The 19,556-nt window shown below is 50.1% G+C and overlaps 1 protein-coding gene across 15 annotated transcripts in view; it reads left to right on the top strand.

Moving 5' to 3' along the window:
* CAMTA1 (calmodulin binding transcription activator 1) overlaps nucleotides 1-19,556 on the top strand; it is a 323,364-nt gene that overhangs the window by 76,629 nt on the left and 227,179 nt on the right. For 14 of the 15 annotated variants that reach the window (XM_037379737.1, XM_037379724.1, XM_037379725.1 and 11 more), the window contains one exon: nucleotides 4,624-4,691. In XM_037379737.1, coding sequence (XP_037235634.1) covers nucleotides 4,624-4,691 — 68 coding nt within the window. Of the gene's footprint in view, nucleotides 1-4,623; nucleotides 4,692-11,005; nucleotides 11,016-19,556 lie in introns of those variants that run through there. The other variant, XR_005103116.1, reaches the window with a different exon arrangement.

Raw genomic sequence — 19,556 nt, 5'->3', positions numbered from 1 at the left:
TAAGACACAGAGAGAATCATTAAGGGAATTAAGACACATTAAAATGCAGTTGGGTTTTTGTTTTTGTTTTTTTTTTTTTATCAAAGGGCTTTTATTGTGCCTATAGTTTTGTTTTTAATTATTTAATGACTTTGTGTCTTCCAGTGATAAATCTATTTCTTCCCCCTTTTTTTTCAAAAGGAAAACCGGTGTAGGGGCGCTCGTCCCAAGCAACTGATGAGCACCGGCTCGTCATTAGCATCCCTGCTTGTACGGATGGGCACGCGTTTTGAAAAAAGCATCACTTGCAAACTGCTGATAAAACATCAGCATTACTCTGACCATTTTCTTCTGGGCCTTTCAGGTTTTATTCTGCATATAGCAAAACCTCTGTAGGAACTGATTTAGTGCAAGAAGCTGTGTGGGATGTGGTGTTTGGGAGGAAAATTTCTAGCCTTAGGCCACTTGGGGCAGGTCTGACCCTGGGTTTTGGGAGCGCCGAGGCTTCTCAGAAACCTCATCCTCGTATTTTGCATCTCACAGGTGGTGCTTTCCTCAGCATGCCAATGAATTTGGAGGAAAAAAAAAGAGCTTTTTTGATAACTTGAGCTGCTTGGGCTTGCCCTTAGCTTGGTTTGGGCTTTGCTTGGAGGAGCTGCTTGGCTGTGGCTTTGTGTGTGCGTGCCGCCGGCATCAGTTCTTCCATGGAAAGCATCTCCTTTCGCTCCTGCCTCCAACCATCGGCTGCGCGTGCGGTAGTTGTCCTTTTTTTCTGGCAGCCCTGGATTATGCACTTTGCTGGGACTTTCCAGGGTAACAGACGCAAAGTTGTGTAGTCACAGAAAGCCAGACACTTAAAGAATGGGATTTAAAGGGGCTTCGCTGCTGGCAGCAGAGGAGCCTTCCCCAGCACATCCTCCCCACCCTGGTCCTCTGCATCCCATCCCTGGGACAGGCTTTCTCCATCCAGGCTGTGGGCGCTGACGCCAGGCATTTCACTGCTGAGCTCCTCTGCCCCCTGGGTCCGGAGCACGCTGCTCTGCTATCTATTTCCCTTAGAAAATCAGCATTTTGCTGTGCAGCACCAGATTTCGGGTTCACCCCAGTGCCCAGGACTTGCCTTTCGCTGGAAACTCGCCTCTTTGCCTGGCTTTGTGTGTGTGCGTGCGTGAGTGTTGGCCGCGAGCATCGCTGAGCATCACTGAGTCATCTGTTTCTCACAGTTCTGCTCCAGTTTGAGGTGGCAGACAGGAGATTTTTTTTTCTCCCCAAGTCTCGGTGCTCTGTAGCGACAGAACTTGGCACATCGGTGTCAAACCATAAATAAGCGTTCCTGCTCGCTTCTCCCTACGCGGCGTGGGGCTGCGCCGCTGCTGTGTGTTCAGCCGCCGCGGTGGAGCTCTCCTGGCACCAAACCTTGCTGGGGCTTGGCTCCAGCTGGACCAGCAGCCATGTGAACTGGATCGAGGAGGCAAATGGGTAGCTCGTGACGCCGAGAGCGCTGGCCTCCCCTTGGCAGCAATGCCGAGATGTCCCGGTGAAGGACGCGGCGCTCTGGGCGATGGGGTTATGGGCAGGGCGAGCAGAGGGGTTTTGGGTGGGTTTTCCCTCCCCCCTGACTTGTATGCCAGTCCTTGTAATTCTGAGTGCTCAGGGCACGGAGGGCGGTGTGGAGGATCCGCTGTCTCTCTGCCATATGTGTTAATTTATAGCACTGCCATGAGTGAGATCTTCCTCGTTATCCCAGGTATTTCCTCTGGAGGAGGGAAATCAGGCTGTAATATATCATTAAGCAGTAAGCCTAGGGGAGCTCCTATCCTAGTTGGTGCGAATCCTTCTCTTATCCTGTTAGAAGAATTGAATTATACATTTTGAGTGTTCGGGAGATCCAGCTTGGAGTCTGGTTGGAGCTGCGGCTTTCCCTGCTGGCGCAGCAGGGTCCGGGAACGCGTGCGGGTGTTTCGGCGCAGCATTGATCCGCAGCGTGTGCTTTGCTCTGCCCAAATTCGCAGAGCAGGCCCAGGCTAGCGGCATGGAAGCAAAAGTCCTGCCTCCAAACGGAAGCATCTCGTTGCCGCAGCTCCTCCCATCAGCGGTGGTTTTGGGATGATTTCAAGCATGCAGGGTCCAGGCGGGCTGGAAGGAATAAAAGTAAGTAAGCCTTGGGTAAGACGGACATTCATTCACCTGAAATACTTCAATTTTCTGCGCTACAGCAGTATAGTCAGCCACAAAAGTTAAAAATGGCTTTATATTCTCCTTACGGCAAGTTGATTTTTAGTAGGACTGGGCAAAATCCCACGCTAATCTGAGCACACGCCCCCACACCCAAACCTGCCTATTTTTGTGGGATTTTGAGGGTGGATTGAGTCGGATCCACCTCTGTGTTGAAGGGGTTTATTTCTGTAAACGCCTGTTCACGCAGACCATCTGCCGCGAGCGTCCGGGGGGCTTGGGTGGTAGAGAGGATGGGGAGCGCTTCTCCTTCGGCACTGGTGCCTCTGCCTTGGTGTCCCCAGAGCTCGTCTCGCTGCAAGATGCGAGATGACGCAGATTTGTAACATAGCAAGTCAAGGACATAACGTGGGATGGGTTGGGAATAAAATTCTGCAGACCACAGCACATTTCATGGAAATACTGTACTGGCTTGAAAAAAATAATAAAAAAAAAAAAGCAGAGATCTTGCTTCATATTTTCTAAAGAATTTTAGATGCAGAGTATTTTAATTTTTTTGTATATATATATATGCATAAAATCAGTGGTTGGCTCCTACAGCTTGCACCTTGCATCAAAGCCACGAGTTAATGTGGCATCAGTGGCTCTTGTGGGGGCTGATGGGCGATGCCTCTGTGGAGCCAGCTGGAAATCTGGGGCCAGACCTTCCTGGCCATGCAGTGCCCACATTCTAGCACTTGCATCCGAGTCAACCGCAGCTCCTGTCAAAGCACGAGGTTTGGTGTTCTCTCTTGGAAGGTCGCGAGCAAAGATGCTGTGCCAGCAGCCACCGTCCCAGTGGAGGGCTGCACCGGGGTATTTTGATACTGAATTTTACACGGCAATTAGCCAGAAGTCAAAAAGAGGTGTTTTCAGAGCCTCGTGGTGCTGCTTCTCCTCCTGGCTCACGTAGAAGCGGTGCTGCTCCCATTGCCTGCTGCTACGGTAATCGCTTAAAACTGGGAGACAAGGGGTGCGGCGGTGGATTCTGGGAGAATTTATTTGCAGTGTAAACATGTTGGTCAGGAGTCATTAATATGACATTCACACAACTCTAATAAAGTACATAACACGGAGATCTGGCACCGCTGCAATACCCGGAGGACATTAAGTATGAGTCTTAAAACCAAGAGTATTGGAAACAAGATATTTTTACGTCTCGTTTGGGAGTAATATAATTGCGTTTTGTGGCTCTAGCAGATGCTTGGGCCAGCTGGTTGGAGAGCATTGTGGGTTTTTTTAGCTTTGGTGCTATACAGCTACAACCCTTATATAGAACTATCTTTAAAAAAAAGAAAAAAGAAAAAAAAAATAATCTCCTGGTTGAAAGACCCGTTTCTGATGTGTGCATTCCCTTCATGATGGCACAGCCTGTAGACACTTCTGTTGCAGTGGCTCTGGATGTTAAACTGCATGTGGGTTTGGGGTCTAATTTGAGGCAATTAAACATTCAAGGCAGTTTCACTGACCTTTCTGCAGAGTTTTTGCTGTTGTAGGTCTCTCTGAGAGGGAGACTCTGGACCTGGCTGGGCGGCGGTTTTTGGAAGAGAACCGTCAAAAAACTACGTACTTCTGAGTCTATCTTTGGCAGGGGGTGGGGGGGAGCTTGTTTCCAGCAACCTGTGGACTTCAGCCCCGGGGGTCCTTGGCCATCGCTAGGTGTCGGGATGTCACTGGTGTGGTGACAGCAGCCATCGTGGTTAGGGACGGTCACTGGTCCCGCATCTCCTGCAGCATGCATCGCCCCGCTCTCTGCCAGGGCTGCTGGCGATGCTCAGCCTGCCTGCGGTGGGGCCGCCCCACAGCCGCTCTGGGTTCGTACCAAGGAGACTGATGGGCGACCATTCCACGTTCATCAGGCATACATACAAGCACCGCCGTGAATTATCTCGCCGGAGCTGATAATTTCCTGCAAACAAATCGGTTCTGATCTGGAAGTAATCGCCCGTATCATTCCTGCAAGTGGGAGCGATGACTTATGTTGATGTCACCCGCTGGCTTTTTATGGCAACAATTAATAATTCAGTAATTCTCTCTGCAGTGATGCTGTTCTGTTTATAAATATTTAATTTAGCTTCCCGTGTCCGCGTTGTCGCTGCCCTCCCCTTTGCCTCCTGACGTAACACCAGGCTCTCGGCGATGCTGCAGTCACCGCAGTTAACCAGCAAGCAAGTTGTCTGTGCTGGAAAATGTTAATGCCTTTCCTTGTTTGCATCTCTTCCTTACGTTAGTTAAGTCTGGCTTTGGTGGCGTGAATACGAACGTTGACCGAGCGTGCCGTTTCAGTCAAAACCTGATTTAAGCTGCAGACCTAACCCGGGGCTGGGCAGCTCCTGGTCTCTGTTATAAAACTTTTTTGTTGTAAAACTTTCCAGTTTCCAACACAGCCATGGAAATAACTCTTTTTTTCTTTCTGCGTTTCTCTTTCAGGAAATTGCAGCTTATTTAATAACGTTTGAAAAGCATGAAGAATGGCTAACAACTTCCCCTAAAACAAGGTAACGTTGCTCATGCTTCAGCCCATTGACTCATTCTCACTGATGACTTGACTTGCTAATCAATGCGTTGGCCACCGAGTGAAAACTCCCAGTCATGCTTGACGGCTTGTGACACCAAACTCTCATTAATTGACTTAATGAGCATTTTATTGAATGAAATCAGATTGATTAAAAATGGAACAGCTGCGATCTTGACAGGTTAAAGTTTTAACCCGATTGTTCAGGATTTAATTGTATGCCTTCAGATGAACGGATTTGAAAGCCTTTGGGCGAGGTTGCAGGCTATTTATCTTGACAGTGTTCCCTACAGCCTCCAGCTTTAAAGAACTCAAAAAGCGCAAAGCCCTCCCCTGTGTGCTCTGCCTGTTTAACATGCAGTCACAGGGATTGTTTGCGTTTCGGTGTTTTTCTTGCTGGGGTTAAGTGTTTGATGGCGAGGAGATCCCAAAAAGCCGCATTAACAGACATGTTTGCAGTTTATTATTCAGTAAATGTCATGTCTTCTTCGCACTACCATAAATGTTTAACTCCTCTGCTCCCCTGGGAACCGAGACGTGAAGTTTCAGCTGTGGCTGTTTTCCTGCCGTTTTGGCCGCTTTCAGGCTCGCAAAGTTTCCGTACTAACGCAAAAAAACAACTCGTGCTTTCTAATGTTGTGGGGATTTTGTTGTGTTTGTTTTTTTTTTTTTTTTTTTTTCCTTGTCTTCTTTTTCCCAATCTTCCTCTTTCCTCTTGAAAAGGGCAGGGTTGTTGGAGGGAGCCTGCTAGGACCAAGGTGGGAGAAAAGCCTTTTGTAGCATCCTGCATCCCATTGCCATCTGCTGCAGAGACCCGCTGCCAGAGGCGTCCTGGGCAGCTGGTGGCTGGGTTTGGCATTGCCTCACTCTGTCCTTAGCAGGGGCAGAAATTATAGCGAGGCGCAAAGAATGGGTATTGCCTCTAATAAACAGTACGGATGAATTCCCCAGGTGTTCCATAGCTCCCAGCTGAGGAGAGAACGGAGGTGGAGGCGGGCAGTGCCGCAGCGGTCGGGGCGCAAGGAGGACCTGCTTTCCATGAAATACAGGGAATAGAGAGCTGTGTTATTTTAGGTTCTGTGGTTGTCCCCCCCCCCACTGCCCCCAGTCTCTACTGTATTTTTTGTGACATCTTTAAATAATACATTTGCCTGTCATATTAAAATGTGTCTGGGATACCTGGAAAGGGAGACATTTGAGGCCTGATTGCTTTCTCAAATGGATCACCAAGACACACAGCCGCTGCAGTGGCTGAAGGGTCCTTAGATGGACCTTTCCCATCGACGGCAGCTGAGAGTCTCATCTTGGCGAGTGCATAAATGCTTTATTTCACTCCCCTTCTTGGCTGCAGGACAGCAGGTAATTTGATAATATTGGAGAAGGCTTTTTTCTGACCTGGTAATCCAAGTTTCAGAATTAATGCAAAACGATTTCTTGCTGAACCTTTGCCAGATAAGCCTATTACGCGGTCAGAAAACATTAACTAGTCTGGGTATACATGGCATCATTAAAGATAAGAGATTATACATGTTTTTGTAGCAGCGTCCTGTGATTTTTAAGAGTTGGTTTGCTAAAGGCAATGCACAAAAATAATTTTCTGATTAATATTACAATACCTTCCTCCTGTGTGTTTACACTTGAAAGAAAGAATGTCCCAGGAGAAGAAAAGTTGTGACGGCTGTTCAAGGACCTTCTTAAATTGTTGAGTTAGTTTTCTTTCCCTTTTTTTTTTTTTTAACATAAAAATTAATTGGAAGACTTAAATGCTGAGTTCATACAATCGGGGCTCTCAGTTTTACAGAATTAATGACATCGATCCGGCGCTGAACTGGAACACTCCCCATTCTTTGTGTGCCGGTGTGGGTGCCACTAATTTCATCTCAGAAAATTAATAAAAATGAATTGCACCACTGACACCTATGGAATTTCTTAATAAGATGATGTATAGCGCGATCCGAGGAATCGCGGCGAGGTGGATCGCTGTAGGGGGCACTGGGCGCGCTGGACGGCGGGTGTCAGGAGCTGGCGGCTGATGGTTGATGGTGGTGCCAGGTGGCGTTGCGGGTGGCCGAACCTCCCGGGTTACTGAGCCAATGCAGAAGGGGGCAAAAGAGGGAAGAGTTTGTTTCGAGCCATTTCTGAATGCCTTCATTGCTTTCTCGTAAAGACATTCCCATGGTCCGTGGCACCAGGCAGGGGGTGGCTTTGGTCAGGGGTGGAGGAGGAACCCTCTTACGATGCTGCTGGGGGGGCATTAGGGGACCTGTGAGGAAGCCTTCAAAGTCTTCTGAAATTGCCTTTTGATGAAACTTCTTGTGGAATGACTCCAATTGGTAAAATACGCTAAAATAATATACTGGAATATTATTACAACAGTCTTCTGAGTGCTCCCGTTTATCAACATAAATTAACAAGTACACCTCGCAAGGCATCGACCTTGATGCTTCCTTGAAATGGTGTTTGGTTACTTGAGAATGTTCAGGATAATCCGCATTGGGTATTCCAGTCAGCAGGGTGAACTGGGGAAGCTTTCTGCTAATGCAGCAAGGCTGAAGTATCTGACATTTCCAAGTTTAAATGCAAATCATGATGACCAAAAAAGAAATAAATAAAAATTACTTGACATTTGTGTATCAAGTAGAACTTAATTGTTATTTACATTGGAATTTCAATGACAAAGCTGACTTTTAGCCCAAAAACTGTTCATCTAGTTGAAGATACTTTGCTTACCTGTTTCCAAGTGCCTTCTGTAATTATCGTCTTTATAGAGTATTTTTAAAATACGCTTGAGTGATCTGATGTAGCCTCACCTGTGTTTCACAAGCAAGACTGGGGCAACCAAAAAGACTTGGCCGTGCCCAGAAGCTGCGAGGTTAGTTTTCCAACTGGGAATGCAATGCCATGGGGGGTGAGTGCGCCCCTTCCCGCGTTGCGTTTGCATCTCTGCCGCGCATCCGGCAAAACCAGAGGGTTTTGGACGGGACGGAGACAAGCACCAAGCTCTTGTTTCCTTCCTTGCAAAACCCAAAAGATAAATGTTTCTGGGGAAATGATGCGGGTTGCTGACGCGGGGCTAAGCCATCGCTCGTACCGATAGGCAAGCGGCTGGGGAAGTTCCCAGATGCAGGTTTTTCAGCCCGGGAAGAGCTCAAACGCTGTTTTTAGGCAGTGAGACTTGGCAGTGATTAATATTTCCGCAACTAAAAAGGTTGGGCAGCAGCCTGCTCCTGCAAATCTGTAGCGATTTACATGCGCTGTCAGTATGCATTTGGGGTAATTTAGTTTTACTTCTGCTACCTGCGGGGTTATTTTTAGCACTTTTATTCCCCTCTCCTGGCTTCAGGAAGACAAGTGTGGCTTTTGGTGTCGTGGGGAGGGACAGCAGCCCAGGCAGCGTTTCCCACTGATGAATCCCAACCTAATAAATCACGAACTCATCAGAACCTGGTTCACGACAGCGGTGCCACAACAGAACTGGGCTGAGCCGCATTTGCGTGGCCGGTGGGAGCGGAGAGGGCTCGTCCCCGTGCCAGGGCGATCCCTTTGCTCATCAGCCCGGGGTCCAGGGAGGCTGGACCCGGCGCGAGTCCTAAGAATGTGCCAGGGTAGCAAAGAGCAGAAAAATAGTCACCTGGCTTGCTTTTGTCATAGACATCGTGTCTTGGAAAGGACCGCTCTGCCGTTCATTGCTGATGCTGGTTGCTAGAAGGGGGGTGCAGATTACATTAGACTGGGTAGAAATAACTTTTCCCCATTGAACATGCACTCACAACCATCGTTGTTTTCCTCCGTTGCTTTTTTTAGCAGTTTTTGCTGGCTTCAGAGTTTTGAAATTTCCCGAGAAATTCAATTTGTTACATTAAATGTGGGCTGGTGGCGGGGCTGGAGCGGAGGGTACCAGCCCACAATGTGATTTAGAAGGGAGCATGGCAGGACCTGATGCGATTATTGTTTTAGCAAAACTGCTTGGGGGGATGTAAAAGTGAGCATAACACATCCGCCTCCCCTGGAGAGCATCGCTGTGTGCAGGGGTTCAGCCTTCCCCGGTGCCAGCGCCAGCATCGACCGGCCCCTCTGGCCTAGGGGGGTGCAGGATGGGTGCTGGGGGCTTACCCCGTTCCTTACCTGTCCGCCGGTCCAGTTTAAGGAACGTATTTTATCTTGGATAGCTTTACCAGGGGCTTCTTAAAGATAAGTTAGGATCTTGCAGTATATTAATTTTGTATTAAATAATTAATAGTAAAATTAATTGAATTATTCAATTTTCAGGTAAAAAATAGGGTAATAAATATTCATGACTTACTTTATTAAGGGGATTTCCATTTCCTATGTCATTAAAGTGAGATTAACTAAGGTTGGGTTTAAATGAAGATTGAAAACAATTGTGCTTTGGAATTAATTTACCGCGTTAAGCCATTACCTTGCGAGCCGGCTCCGTGATGCGCTCCGTGCGGGAGCCGTCCGGCTGGGTTGGGGAGATGATGCTGCGGGGGTGTCTTGGTCCTTGTGCCGTGGGCTGGGAGTTGTGCAGAGGCGACCGCCCAGAGCTTGTGGTCAGTGGCAAAAGTTCCATCCATCTCCCCTTCTGCTTGTCGCAAGGAAGAATTCCCTCCAGACCTTGTTTAGGCTTTCAAGGAGCTCCTCGCTTTCTCACATAGCTCGTACTCTCCATGGGATCCGGGACCATCAGCCTCACCCATGCACAGTGCTGAAATTTTGGATTTTCTGCCCGTGCTGCTGGAATCTCTTGTTTACGTGTTTGGGGTCGCGTATGACCTATTTTTCCTTTGTCAAAGGCAATGTGTGTGCTGTCAGCTCTTTCTGGCTTGGGATGCTGCTTGACATAATCCCTGCTAAATGTGGCACATCTCTCTTTACACTTTAAAGATTTCATGACTCTCAACACTTTCTTCTCGCTGCTCTCAGTATTTCCTCCTCTTCTCCCACCCCAAAGAGGATAAACAGTACAGAGATGGTTTTAAGAGGAATTGATTCATATAGATTTTTAGCCAGTATGGTCCAGGGGTGTTGAGATGCCAATAATTAATTCCTTTAATAGCTCACCCCGTTTGTTTTAATGTGACCTAATGGCAGAATTGCTGGGAGCCACCGGGATGCCTGGCCCAGGTCAGTCAACAGTCTTCAAGTATTTCATGGAGACCCTTCCTACGTCTGCTCCAGCCTGGCAGCTGGGGATGGTTTCAAAGAACGTTTCAAAGATGCCGGGTATGGTTTCAAAGATGCCGGGTATGGTTTCAAAGATGCCAGGTATGGTTTCAAAGATGCCAGTTCTGCAACTGGTCCATGCGTGTGGACATCTCCTGTCCCCACTGCCCAGCTTTGCCGGGGTGGCGGTGCCAGGGCGCGAAGGCTCCCCCTCCTCTTCACACAGAGTCAGGGCAGAGTCCTGCAGCATCACCCCTTGGAGAGGCAGAGAACCCTAGAAAACATGGAATTGTCAAAAGAAGCAATTATCTGATAATAAAGCAATTAAATTATTCAGAAAACTACCAAGCTTGCGGAAGGCAGACAATAAGCTTTTCCTGTCAATAAATATGGCCAAGGCAAATACTTGGCATTCGTTTTTGGACAAAACTGGCATCCAAAATTTGGGCAGGCTCTGACTTTTTTCTAGACCAAACATTACGGGGGTGGGAGGATGCTCAGTATGAGCAGCTCCCCCCCGTGTTGGCGGTGCGATCTGGGTTTAATGAGCCAGGTAAGAGAGGAGCTGCCTTTGTCGTGGTTAGAGCAGAGGAAAAGTAAAAACGTGCAAGGAGAGATTTTGGGTTGGGGCTGCCGACGGCTGGAACCCGACTTGCCAAACCATCCCAGTATTTCCATGCATTTTGTGCTTCTAGTCGAAGGGTACCGAGAAGGATGGAGGCTTTAATTGCTGATGCGGGACCACTTAGGAGATGCCCTTTTCTGCGTAACGTGCAGAGGCTGCAGAGGGGCTAGGAAAACCGCTATTTGTTCATACTCTTTAAAATAGCAACAAAATTAAGGTCTTTGTTACATTTTAAAGGCTTTGCAACTTAATTTATATTCTGGTATGGTAATGAAGAAGCATCTTTTGTCCAGGAGGTGAGATATGCAAAAATAACCTTTAAGTTGCTCATAATTAACCTTTAATGATATTCTCTCATTTTTTCCAATACATTTTCTGCATCAACAACAACGTACAGAAAGGGTGCCTGAGCCTGCTCGTTGCATCTTAATGGCCTGCAAATACCAGCTGATTAAAAATAAGCTATTTATTTGGATTATTTATTGACAAAGTTTTTTTCCCTCCAGGAAATCTGGCACTGAAGTTAGTGCTGGGCTGGAGCCAGCACCGTGGCTCTCCCACTCTCCCATCCTTGGCCAGCCAAGATCAGGATGCCCAAGGTCTGATGCAACAGGGTGCGTCGTGTCCGGAGGACGGACACTTCGCTTGCCCGATGGGGATGGCGTAATATTTATGGGAAATACAACGTTATTTGAATTGTACATGGGTGCGTTGGCAAGCACGTGCTAGAAATCTGGGATCGGGAGGAGGGATTTTGTGCCCCTTGCATGGGAAGAGCAGCCGGGAGCCACCCATCACGGAGGACCTGCTGTTCAGATTGAAAGAATACAAAGTGAATTGTGTAACAAGCCGCGTTTGTCAGAAGATGGGGAGCTGGCTACAGAGAGAGTGATATTAATTCTTTTCTTCCTTCCTTTTATTATTGGGTGGTTTTTTTTTTGGTGCTGAATAACAGTGTCTGTAGGTAATGAGCAGGCTTTTATCTTGCTGTGGCACGAGGAATAATTTGCCTACGTGGGAGCTGGCGTGCCTGGCAGGTGCACGTGCTGTTCATGTGCACGCTGCCGGGCTTGTAGTGCCCTTTGATTTCTCTCGGGGTTGTGGGCTCCTGCATATTTACAGAAATTACTCCTTTTTTCCCTCCCCAAAGGCTCTTTCCATTGCACCAGGAGTTTCTACTGTTGCTTCTGGCGTATCTAAACAGCCAAAGCTTCCTTCCTCCTGCAGCGAGGTGCTAATGTCAGCCTCCCATTGCGCTTTTCTTTTTCTTCCCTTTCCCTCCGAGCTTTCCAAATGTCCCATTGCAGTCGCTGTGACCCAGTGCGTTGAGGGACGTTTGTCACTGGTGGTGTAAGCAGTGCTGCTGGCTTTAGTTATTCAACTCACAGGAAATGCCTGATGAGCCTGGGACCCAGCGGTGCGTGCGAGGGGGCTGCCCGTGCGAGGGGGCTGCTGTCACTCCAGTTCAAAACTTGCGGCTCTTTCTCTTGTTCGCCTTCCCAGCCCCTTGCTCGCTGCTCCGTGAGCCCCTGTAGGTTCCCTGATAATCAGATTTGGCTTTCTGCAGTTCGCCCTCCCTGTTCCCAAGGGGGGTTTCAAAGCCCCCCAGCCCTCGCTGGGGCTGTGCAATACCAGCGTTATAATCGGGCTGATTTCGGCGGTCCTCACAGCGGCACCGTCGGGGACGGAGTGATGTATTTTTGCATTTCGCTGCTGCGTTTCTGGGCTTCACCCACAGACTGCCCTGCCTGCGGTGTTCCATTCCCACGTGGCTTTATGCATTTTCCTGTAGGTGTAGGGTTGGTTTTCCAGCATCCATACATCCCCGTGCGTGCATTTAGAGGGAAATCTTGTGGGAGATTCCTTGTGCGTAACGGAGCAGCAGGGAGCGCGGCTGGTTACCTGCGCAGAGGCTGCCACGAGAACACGCTGCCGCTTTGCACGGGGATGTACGTGAGCCTGCTGGGTCCAAATGTGGAGGAGTTGGTGGGTGAGCAAGAAATACAAAGGCTGAGAGCACTAATACCAAGATTTTATCTTTTTTTTTTTGTTCTTCCTAGTCCTAAGAAACACAGATTTGCAGGAATCTGGCAAAGATTCTCCTGAAGTTACACTCAGTTGGCATTCTTGCTATGCACGCTGTAACAATACTTTAATATAATTAAATTTTAAATTCCATGTAGAATCTGGTGGGTAGGCAGATGTACCGGTATGTTAAACTTTATGTCACTTAAAAATGGTTTTCAAGTACATCAGAGGGAGACCATCCAGCTGTAAAATTATCTGCTTTATGACGCTGCATCGCAGCTTTGGTCTTTTTGTTTTAATTAAAAATGTACCTTAAATCTCACACCCTCAGATAATTCCACCATGCCTTTTTGTTTCTTATAATTTACTGACAGAATGTAAAACGACACGATTCTTCTGCTGGTTGTAAGTACTGTTTACAGCAGGGGAAAAAAGTTTGTTAATTAGGATAAATGCCGCCTTGTTTTCCTTGGGTGAGTCAGTGCTGGGTTTCCTTCTGTCCCACTGAGCAGCGAGGCTGGGGGGTCTCTCACGGGGCTTGGGGGTCTCTTGCTGGGCTGGGGGGCTCACAGGGCTTAGAGGCTCTCACAGGGCTGGGGGGCTTACAGGTGTGGGGGGCTATTGTAGGGCTGGGGGCTTGCAAGAGCTGGGGGGCTTTTGCAGGGGTGGGAGGCTCTTGCAGGGTTAAGGGGCTCGCAGGTGTGGGGGGCTCTTGCAGGTCTGGGGGGCTCACAGGGGTTAGGGGCTCTTGCAGGCTGGGGAGCTCACAGGTGTGGGGGTCTGCTGGGGGGCTTTTGCAGGGCTTGCAGGGGTGGGAGGCTCTTGCAGCATTTAAGTGCTTGCAGGGCTGGGGGGCTTGCAAGGGGTTGGGGGGCTTGCAAGGGGTTTGGGGGCTCTTGCAGGGCTGGGGGGCTTGCAAGGGGTTTGGGGGCTCTTGCAGGGCTGGGGGGGTTCACAGGGGTTAGGGGCTCTCAGGGCTGGGGAGCTCACAGGTGTGGGGGGCTATTGTAGGGCTGGGGGGCTTGCAAGGGCTGAGGGGCTTTCACAGGGCTGGGAGGCTCTTGCAGGACTGAGGGGCTCTTGCAGGGGTGGGGGGCTTGCAAGGGGTGGGGGGCTCGCAGGGCTGGCCTGCCCTTGCAGCTGCCATGCAGACATCTGGGGCTGCTGGCTGTGCTCGCAGCAGGAACAGCCCCTTCCCCTGGGCCCTGCTGTCCCCCTGTGGGGGCAGAGGAGGGGTCCTGCCGGGGTCCGCGGGAGCTGCTGCGGTGGGCTGGGCGCACGAGGGGTCTGTTTCCCACTCGTGACGCGGCCGCTTTACCTTCCGTCATTTTTGCCCGTTCACAGACAGCGCAGCCTTGTAGAGTGCTGGGCGGGGGGTGGGGGTGGGTGGGCTGGCGAGCCCCCACGCCGTGTCCAGTACAGCCCAGTGAAGGGGCTGTGGGAGCCACCGTGCAGCCCGCGGGCAGGTGGGTGCGCAGGCACCCAGCCCCGGCGCTTTGCTCGCTGCTGCAGGGGGCTGCTCCCGGCGCTGGAATAAACTTTGGGGGCGTTTGCTCCAGCAATAATCAGAACTGCCTGGCCAGTGGCGGCCCTGCTGGAGGTGGGATGGAGATCTGCTAAATCATTAATGGTGCCGTTTCTGGAATTAAAAAAAAGGCCTCGTCCCGAGGCGTCCCACGTGGTGATTCGCCGAGTTTTGCAACGTGATTTATGCTTGGCCGTAGGATTATTGTTTTCTATTGATTCTGAGGGAAATAAAGCGGCAATAAAAGCCCATCATGAGCCTCCTGGTGGAACGTGAGAACTGGAAGCTTTCCTGCCAGAAATCCTGTTGTCTCCTTGGTGGTGACTCCTCAAATGCTGGACCCAACCGGTCTCAAAGCGAGCATCGCCTCGCGTTCCTCCTCTGCCTCTTCCCAGCATCGCCTGGCTTGGTCCAGCGAGGATGAGCCTGGTGCTGCTGTGACCTCCTCGATGTCCCTGCTGGGTGGGTGGGCCCACAGGCACTTGATTGGGGTCCAGCAATGCTGCAGAGGCTTCCCGGGATCTTCCCTGCCAGGTAGCTGCTGGAGGTGATCCTTCCCTGCCCTCTCCTGCCTCACCTCTGTCGTGGTGTGAAGTTAAAACTTTTTCTCCTACAGTTCAGGAATTATTTTTAATTGTGGAAAATCTAAGTTTTGCCTAAAAGTGACTCATCTTACCTGGAAAGCACTGGTCCTTTCTGTCTTCTCCAGTGTGCTGTCATCCCGGGGCGTCTTGTTTGCTTTCTGCTCGGATGCCTGGCACTTTTACAAAATGGACAGGAAAATCTATCGACTCTGGCAAAGCTGTTGTATCTTTTCGCTGTAGAGCCAAGATGAGCTGTGTGCACCATTTGAATGCTTTTCTCCAGCCTAATTTAACAATGCCATGTGCAGCATGGCTGTATTTTTAAAACCATCAAGCAATGATAATTTCTTGAGCACTGGTCAAGGTGTAGTGATAGAAACTGCTTCTCCCAGGAGGGCCAGGTAATGGCTGGGAGCTGGTGCATGCACTGAACAGACCGTGCACGACTGCAGGGGTGGGTTTGTGGCTTCTGGTGATCAAAAGGAGAGGATTTGTGGGTGTGATGAATTGCATTTTTCTCTGCTGATGGAGCCAGGGACCACTGGCCCGTCGCACCTGAGCCTCTGAGTACTGCAGGCTGTTAACTTTCATCTCCACAGATGAACCCCCAACATCGAGGCATGCCCACTGCAGGATTTCAAACAGCAGGGAAGTGTTTAGGTGAGATGGGGCAGTGGATTCCCATGGGATCTGCTGTCACCATCTGGCTCCTCTCCCAGCGGGTGGGCAGCAGCATCCCTTCCTCTGCTTCATCAGAGCACGTGTGAGTCCTGCTGCTGCCCGTGAGAGTGGATTGTGCCCATAGTGTTATTTCCGTATTTATTTTATAAATGTCGATGATGAACTAAGCTAAGATAAATAAGGCTGTTCCCTTGCACTGTTTAATTTACAAAATTTTAATGAGACTAATAACATGAGTACTTATCCTGTCTTTCGGCTGCCTGGAAGATGGTTAGCAGGTCTGACAGCTCGGCTCAGCTTGTCTTCCAACAACGTTTACAAACAGAGGATTTTACAAATGTGGTATTGAGCCATTTGCTTTTGTCTATGCTTCATCTCACATCAGCAGAGAAGTTGAGGGAGTGATGCAGACGATGGAAGAACACTATCTTTACAAGTGAAATTGTATCATTTTAAGCACTATCATAACGCGCCAGCGATGGGCGACTGCATTGCAGCAATGGGGATGGGTGGGTGGGGGGGGGTAAAGCCTTCCATGTGGCACCTTATCCACAGCCTTCTCTTCTCCATCTTCATGGAGATGTGTGTCCTGGAATTGGGAGCCATGGTTTCCCCTGGAGAAACTGGTGCTCACCCTGCCTGCGAAGCCGCAGCAGGTCACCGGTGTTTTCCGCTCCCATCTGGGATGCTCGTGGGTCTGAGGACCCGAGTGGTGCATGGAGCATCCCTGCGCCATTGCTGCGGTGCCCTCTGGAAGGTGATCGTTCGTTTCTCATCAGTTGAGCCTCTTGCGCAGCAAATGGGTCATGCAGGGGAGATCTTCTTGCTGGATAAGCAATTAGCTAAAACAAACTACTCAGAGGACAAATTATGCAGGACTCTTGCTCTGTAACAAATGAATTAATTGACTTTGGTATTTGTGGGATGTTCCCTCTGTTTTACTTAACTGTCTCTGGCTAAAAGGCTCCTGCATTTCCTTCTGCCTTTTGCTGCTGCAGTGAGCAAAGGGGGTTACGAGGAAGTGAAGTGATAATTAATAGAACCATTGTATGTTTTCTTAAGAGAGACAAAACTTGTTTGGGCAGCGTGTCCAGGGGCATCTGTTTGATTTGTGTCTGGGGTGTTGTCAGCTCTCTGCAGCCCCGCAAAGCTCATCCAAAGCAGCCTTGGCTGAAAAAAAGTGTGGCAGCAAGGCACGAGGTGGGCTCGTGATCCACACGCTTCTGCAAAGGCTTTGGAAACGCTGGTGCTTCAGCACACCGGCCGAGCTGCCCCCGGCTCCGTGGTGTGGTCAGGAGTCAAAGCCAGCTGCTCCCGGCACGCCGACATCCCCACGGTACTGCAAGGGCATGTTAACCCCGAATATGTTTTAAAGGTTTTGTCTGGATCTTTGGGAATGGTGGGGATGCTACGAGCAGCGCGTTACCTGAGGTTCTAGCGCGGAGCTGCACCACGTGCTGCTGGAGCGGGGATTGCGGTTCTCTGGGCACTGGTGTGTGCTGGTGACTAACAAAACACTCTGGCCAGGTGGCTGGGTTTATTTACAGTAAGTAAATTAAAGCCCTGGTACAAATCTTTGCTGTGTAATGGGATTTGCAGGCAGCTGAGGAAGGTTGAAGCTGCTGGACCAGTTAGCAAGAAAATATTTGGTGCGTAAGGGGGAGTTTGGGTCACTGAACAACGCGTTGTCCCAGCCACCAACGTGAAGGTGAATCGTGGCCAAGAGTCAGGTTTTTTTCACTGTCCTGCTTCTCATTTCTGCTTTGCAACATTCAGAGGGGAGCTCGTAAAGCCAACAGCGCGGGCATTGTGGCGGAGAGAGGGATTGGCTGGGTGGCGAGCTGCTGACTTCTTAGGCATAACTTACCTGGCTGCTGACTTCTTGCTCTCCAGTTCGCTGGTGCAGTTGTTTCCATACCATACTGGTGCTGCGGGCTGGATGGCTTTGATTGAGCGCTCAGCGAGCGCGGGGCAGATGTGGCAGCTCCTGAGCAGCCCCACCGAGACGTTGCTTCTCCTCAGGAACCTGCCAAGACCTTCACTCTGGCATTTGGGTTGGTGTCTTCCCATTGTAATCCGCTCAGTGTTTGGAAACACAGAGGCGCCGTGTTCGGAACAGAAGCTGCCATCTTAAATGTTCCAGATTCGGTTGTTGTAGGAGCTTCTTGGGGGGGAGATTTGGAAAGATCCTCAGGAGGGCAGCGCCCGGCATGGCATCCTCAGACATCAAGGGCACACAGTCTCAGGAGGGGCCCATGGTTGGTGGCCTTGGGGTTCTTGTTTGGGCTTTTTTTGTGGTTGCAGGTTTTGTTGTTGGTTTGGGTTTCTTTCGCGCCCCCCCCCCCCCAGGAAACAGTATATTTCTTATTTCTTGCTTGTCCTGAGCTCTCCAGAGGCTGCCTCACCCCTGCTGAGCCCTCGGTGTTAGCGGCGGTGCCGCGTGAACAGCCATGTGCAGCCCGTTCCTCTGGCTGGGGCTTTCATTCCTCTTGCATCCCGACCTTTCCACCTCATCGCCCCGACCTTGCTGCTATTTCTGGGAAGGGACGTGCAGACAAACAAGAAATACGGACGCTGGGCTCCAGCTGCGGCCGCCCGGCGATGGAGCAGCAGGGGCACGCGGCTCCCTGCGCAGCGGTGTTTGTAATCCCAGGCAGCATTAGGGGATCTAACCAGCTCTGAATTGTTTGGCAAATGCTTTTTGATGAATTGTGCCCTTTGATAACGGTGCCAGTGAATGGTCGTTCATTGCTTTCTGCTCTGCTTTAAATTTAGGATTCAAAAGATCTGGAGGATTTTATAACTGTGGCTCCACTTGCTTTCCAGGCCACCTCCTCTCCCTCCAGTTTTACTCCCAGGCTTTTCTAAATGCTGCTCTGTTCCTTTTCTTCTTCTTTCCAATCCTCCCTCTTCTTGACTCCTGCAATTAAAAAAAAGTCAGTGCATAAGCCTGCAGTGCCATTGCGCAGATCCCGGGTCTGAAGGGACAGTTCTGTCTAATACGCCTGCCTTTATTCCGTCCACCTGCCTCTGCCAAAATCCCCACTATGGGATGAGATTTCCTAAGCGGAGCGGCTGTGGCTCGCCCCTGCGGGCTGGCGCGGGCGCAGTCGGGCTGCGGTTGCGGGAGGGAGCGATGGATGGGAGCGGGAGGGGGCGGGAGCGATGGCAAACAGGGGAGTCAGCTCCAGGGGCGCTGAGGGGTCTCGCCGCAGGCTGGGGCTGCCCGTGCTGGAGGACTCACTCCTCGCCAGCTAAGCCAGTAACTATTTTAAGCACTGGAAGAATCGTTGGAACTGGGGGGGGAAATTTTTCCCAGTGTAGATGTTCTTGCCATGTTCTGTCTCGTGTAACTGGAAGAAACAGTGGTGTGAGCTCTGCCCGGCCCTGCGAGTCGGGGAAGCCTCTCAGAGCAAGGAATGTCACAGGGCAGTTGTTTGGGTGGCCGTTGGACCTGGCAGGAGAACTGTGGATGTCCCTCACAGCGCGGAGGTCCCGATCCCTCTGCAGCCCGCGGTGGGAGTGGGTGCGAGAGCTTCGGCCGCTTGTCCCGGGAGATGCAGGCAACGGACCTGGAGATGTTCACAGCACGGAGCAGGGTTTTGTTGGCCGGGCTTTCCTACCCTCACCCTTACTGAACAATCCTTTAATTACTTTATTTTTTTTGCTGTTGCTGGTGGGCTGAGATGCTCCAGAGGTTGGCGGTGCCAGACCGGTGCCGTGGCTGGGTCCCAGCGAGCCTTTGGGCTGCCCTTCCCCTCTCTGAGGTGGTTTGGTTTTCTTTTTTTAATATTTCTTCTTAAACCCTCGCGTTTGCCTCTTGCAAGAAGATTTTTGCAAAGAGAAGCACTCTGGAAGAGATCAAGGCCTGACCGCTTCTTTTTGGGGCTTTTGTGTTGTTGCTGCTGTTCCCATGGGAGCTCCCCTGGGTTAGAGAAGTGGCCGCTGCTTTTGTTGTGCTGCTCCTGGTGCTGCTGCCCTGGCACGTTTCTGCTGAACAGGCTCATGACATTCAGACTAACAAGCAAACGATGCATTTTAGATTTTTTTTTTAATCTATTTTTAATGATGAATCCTGCTTCCTACTGTTTACGAGCCACTAATGACGGTAGAGTCTTTTGACAACTTCAAAAGATGTCTCATCTGAAGTAAAATAAAAAAAAAACCACCACCACAACCCCCCAAAACCCCACAAAAACTCCACCAAAAAAACCCAAAAACCCAAACTGAACAAACCCC

This window comes from Falco rusticolus, chromosome 3, assembly GCF_015220075.1.
Source record: "Falco rusticolus isolate bFalRus1 chromosome 3, bFalRus1.pri, whole genome shotgun sequence".
NCBI lineage: Eukaryota > Metazoa > Chordata > Aves > Falconiformes > Falconidae > Falco > Falco rusticolus.
The sequence above is the reverse complement of the archived record's forward strand: the minus strand, read 5'-3'. Positions and strand labels throughout refer to the sequence as shown.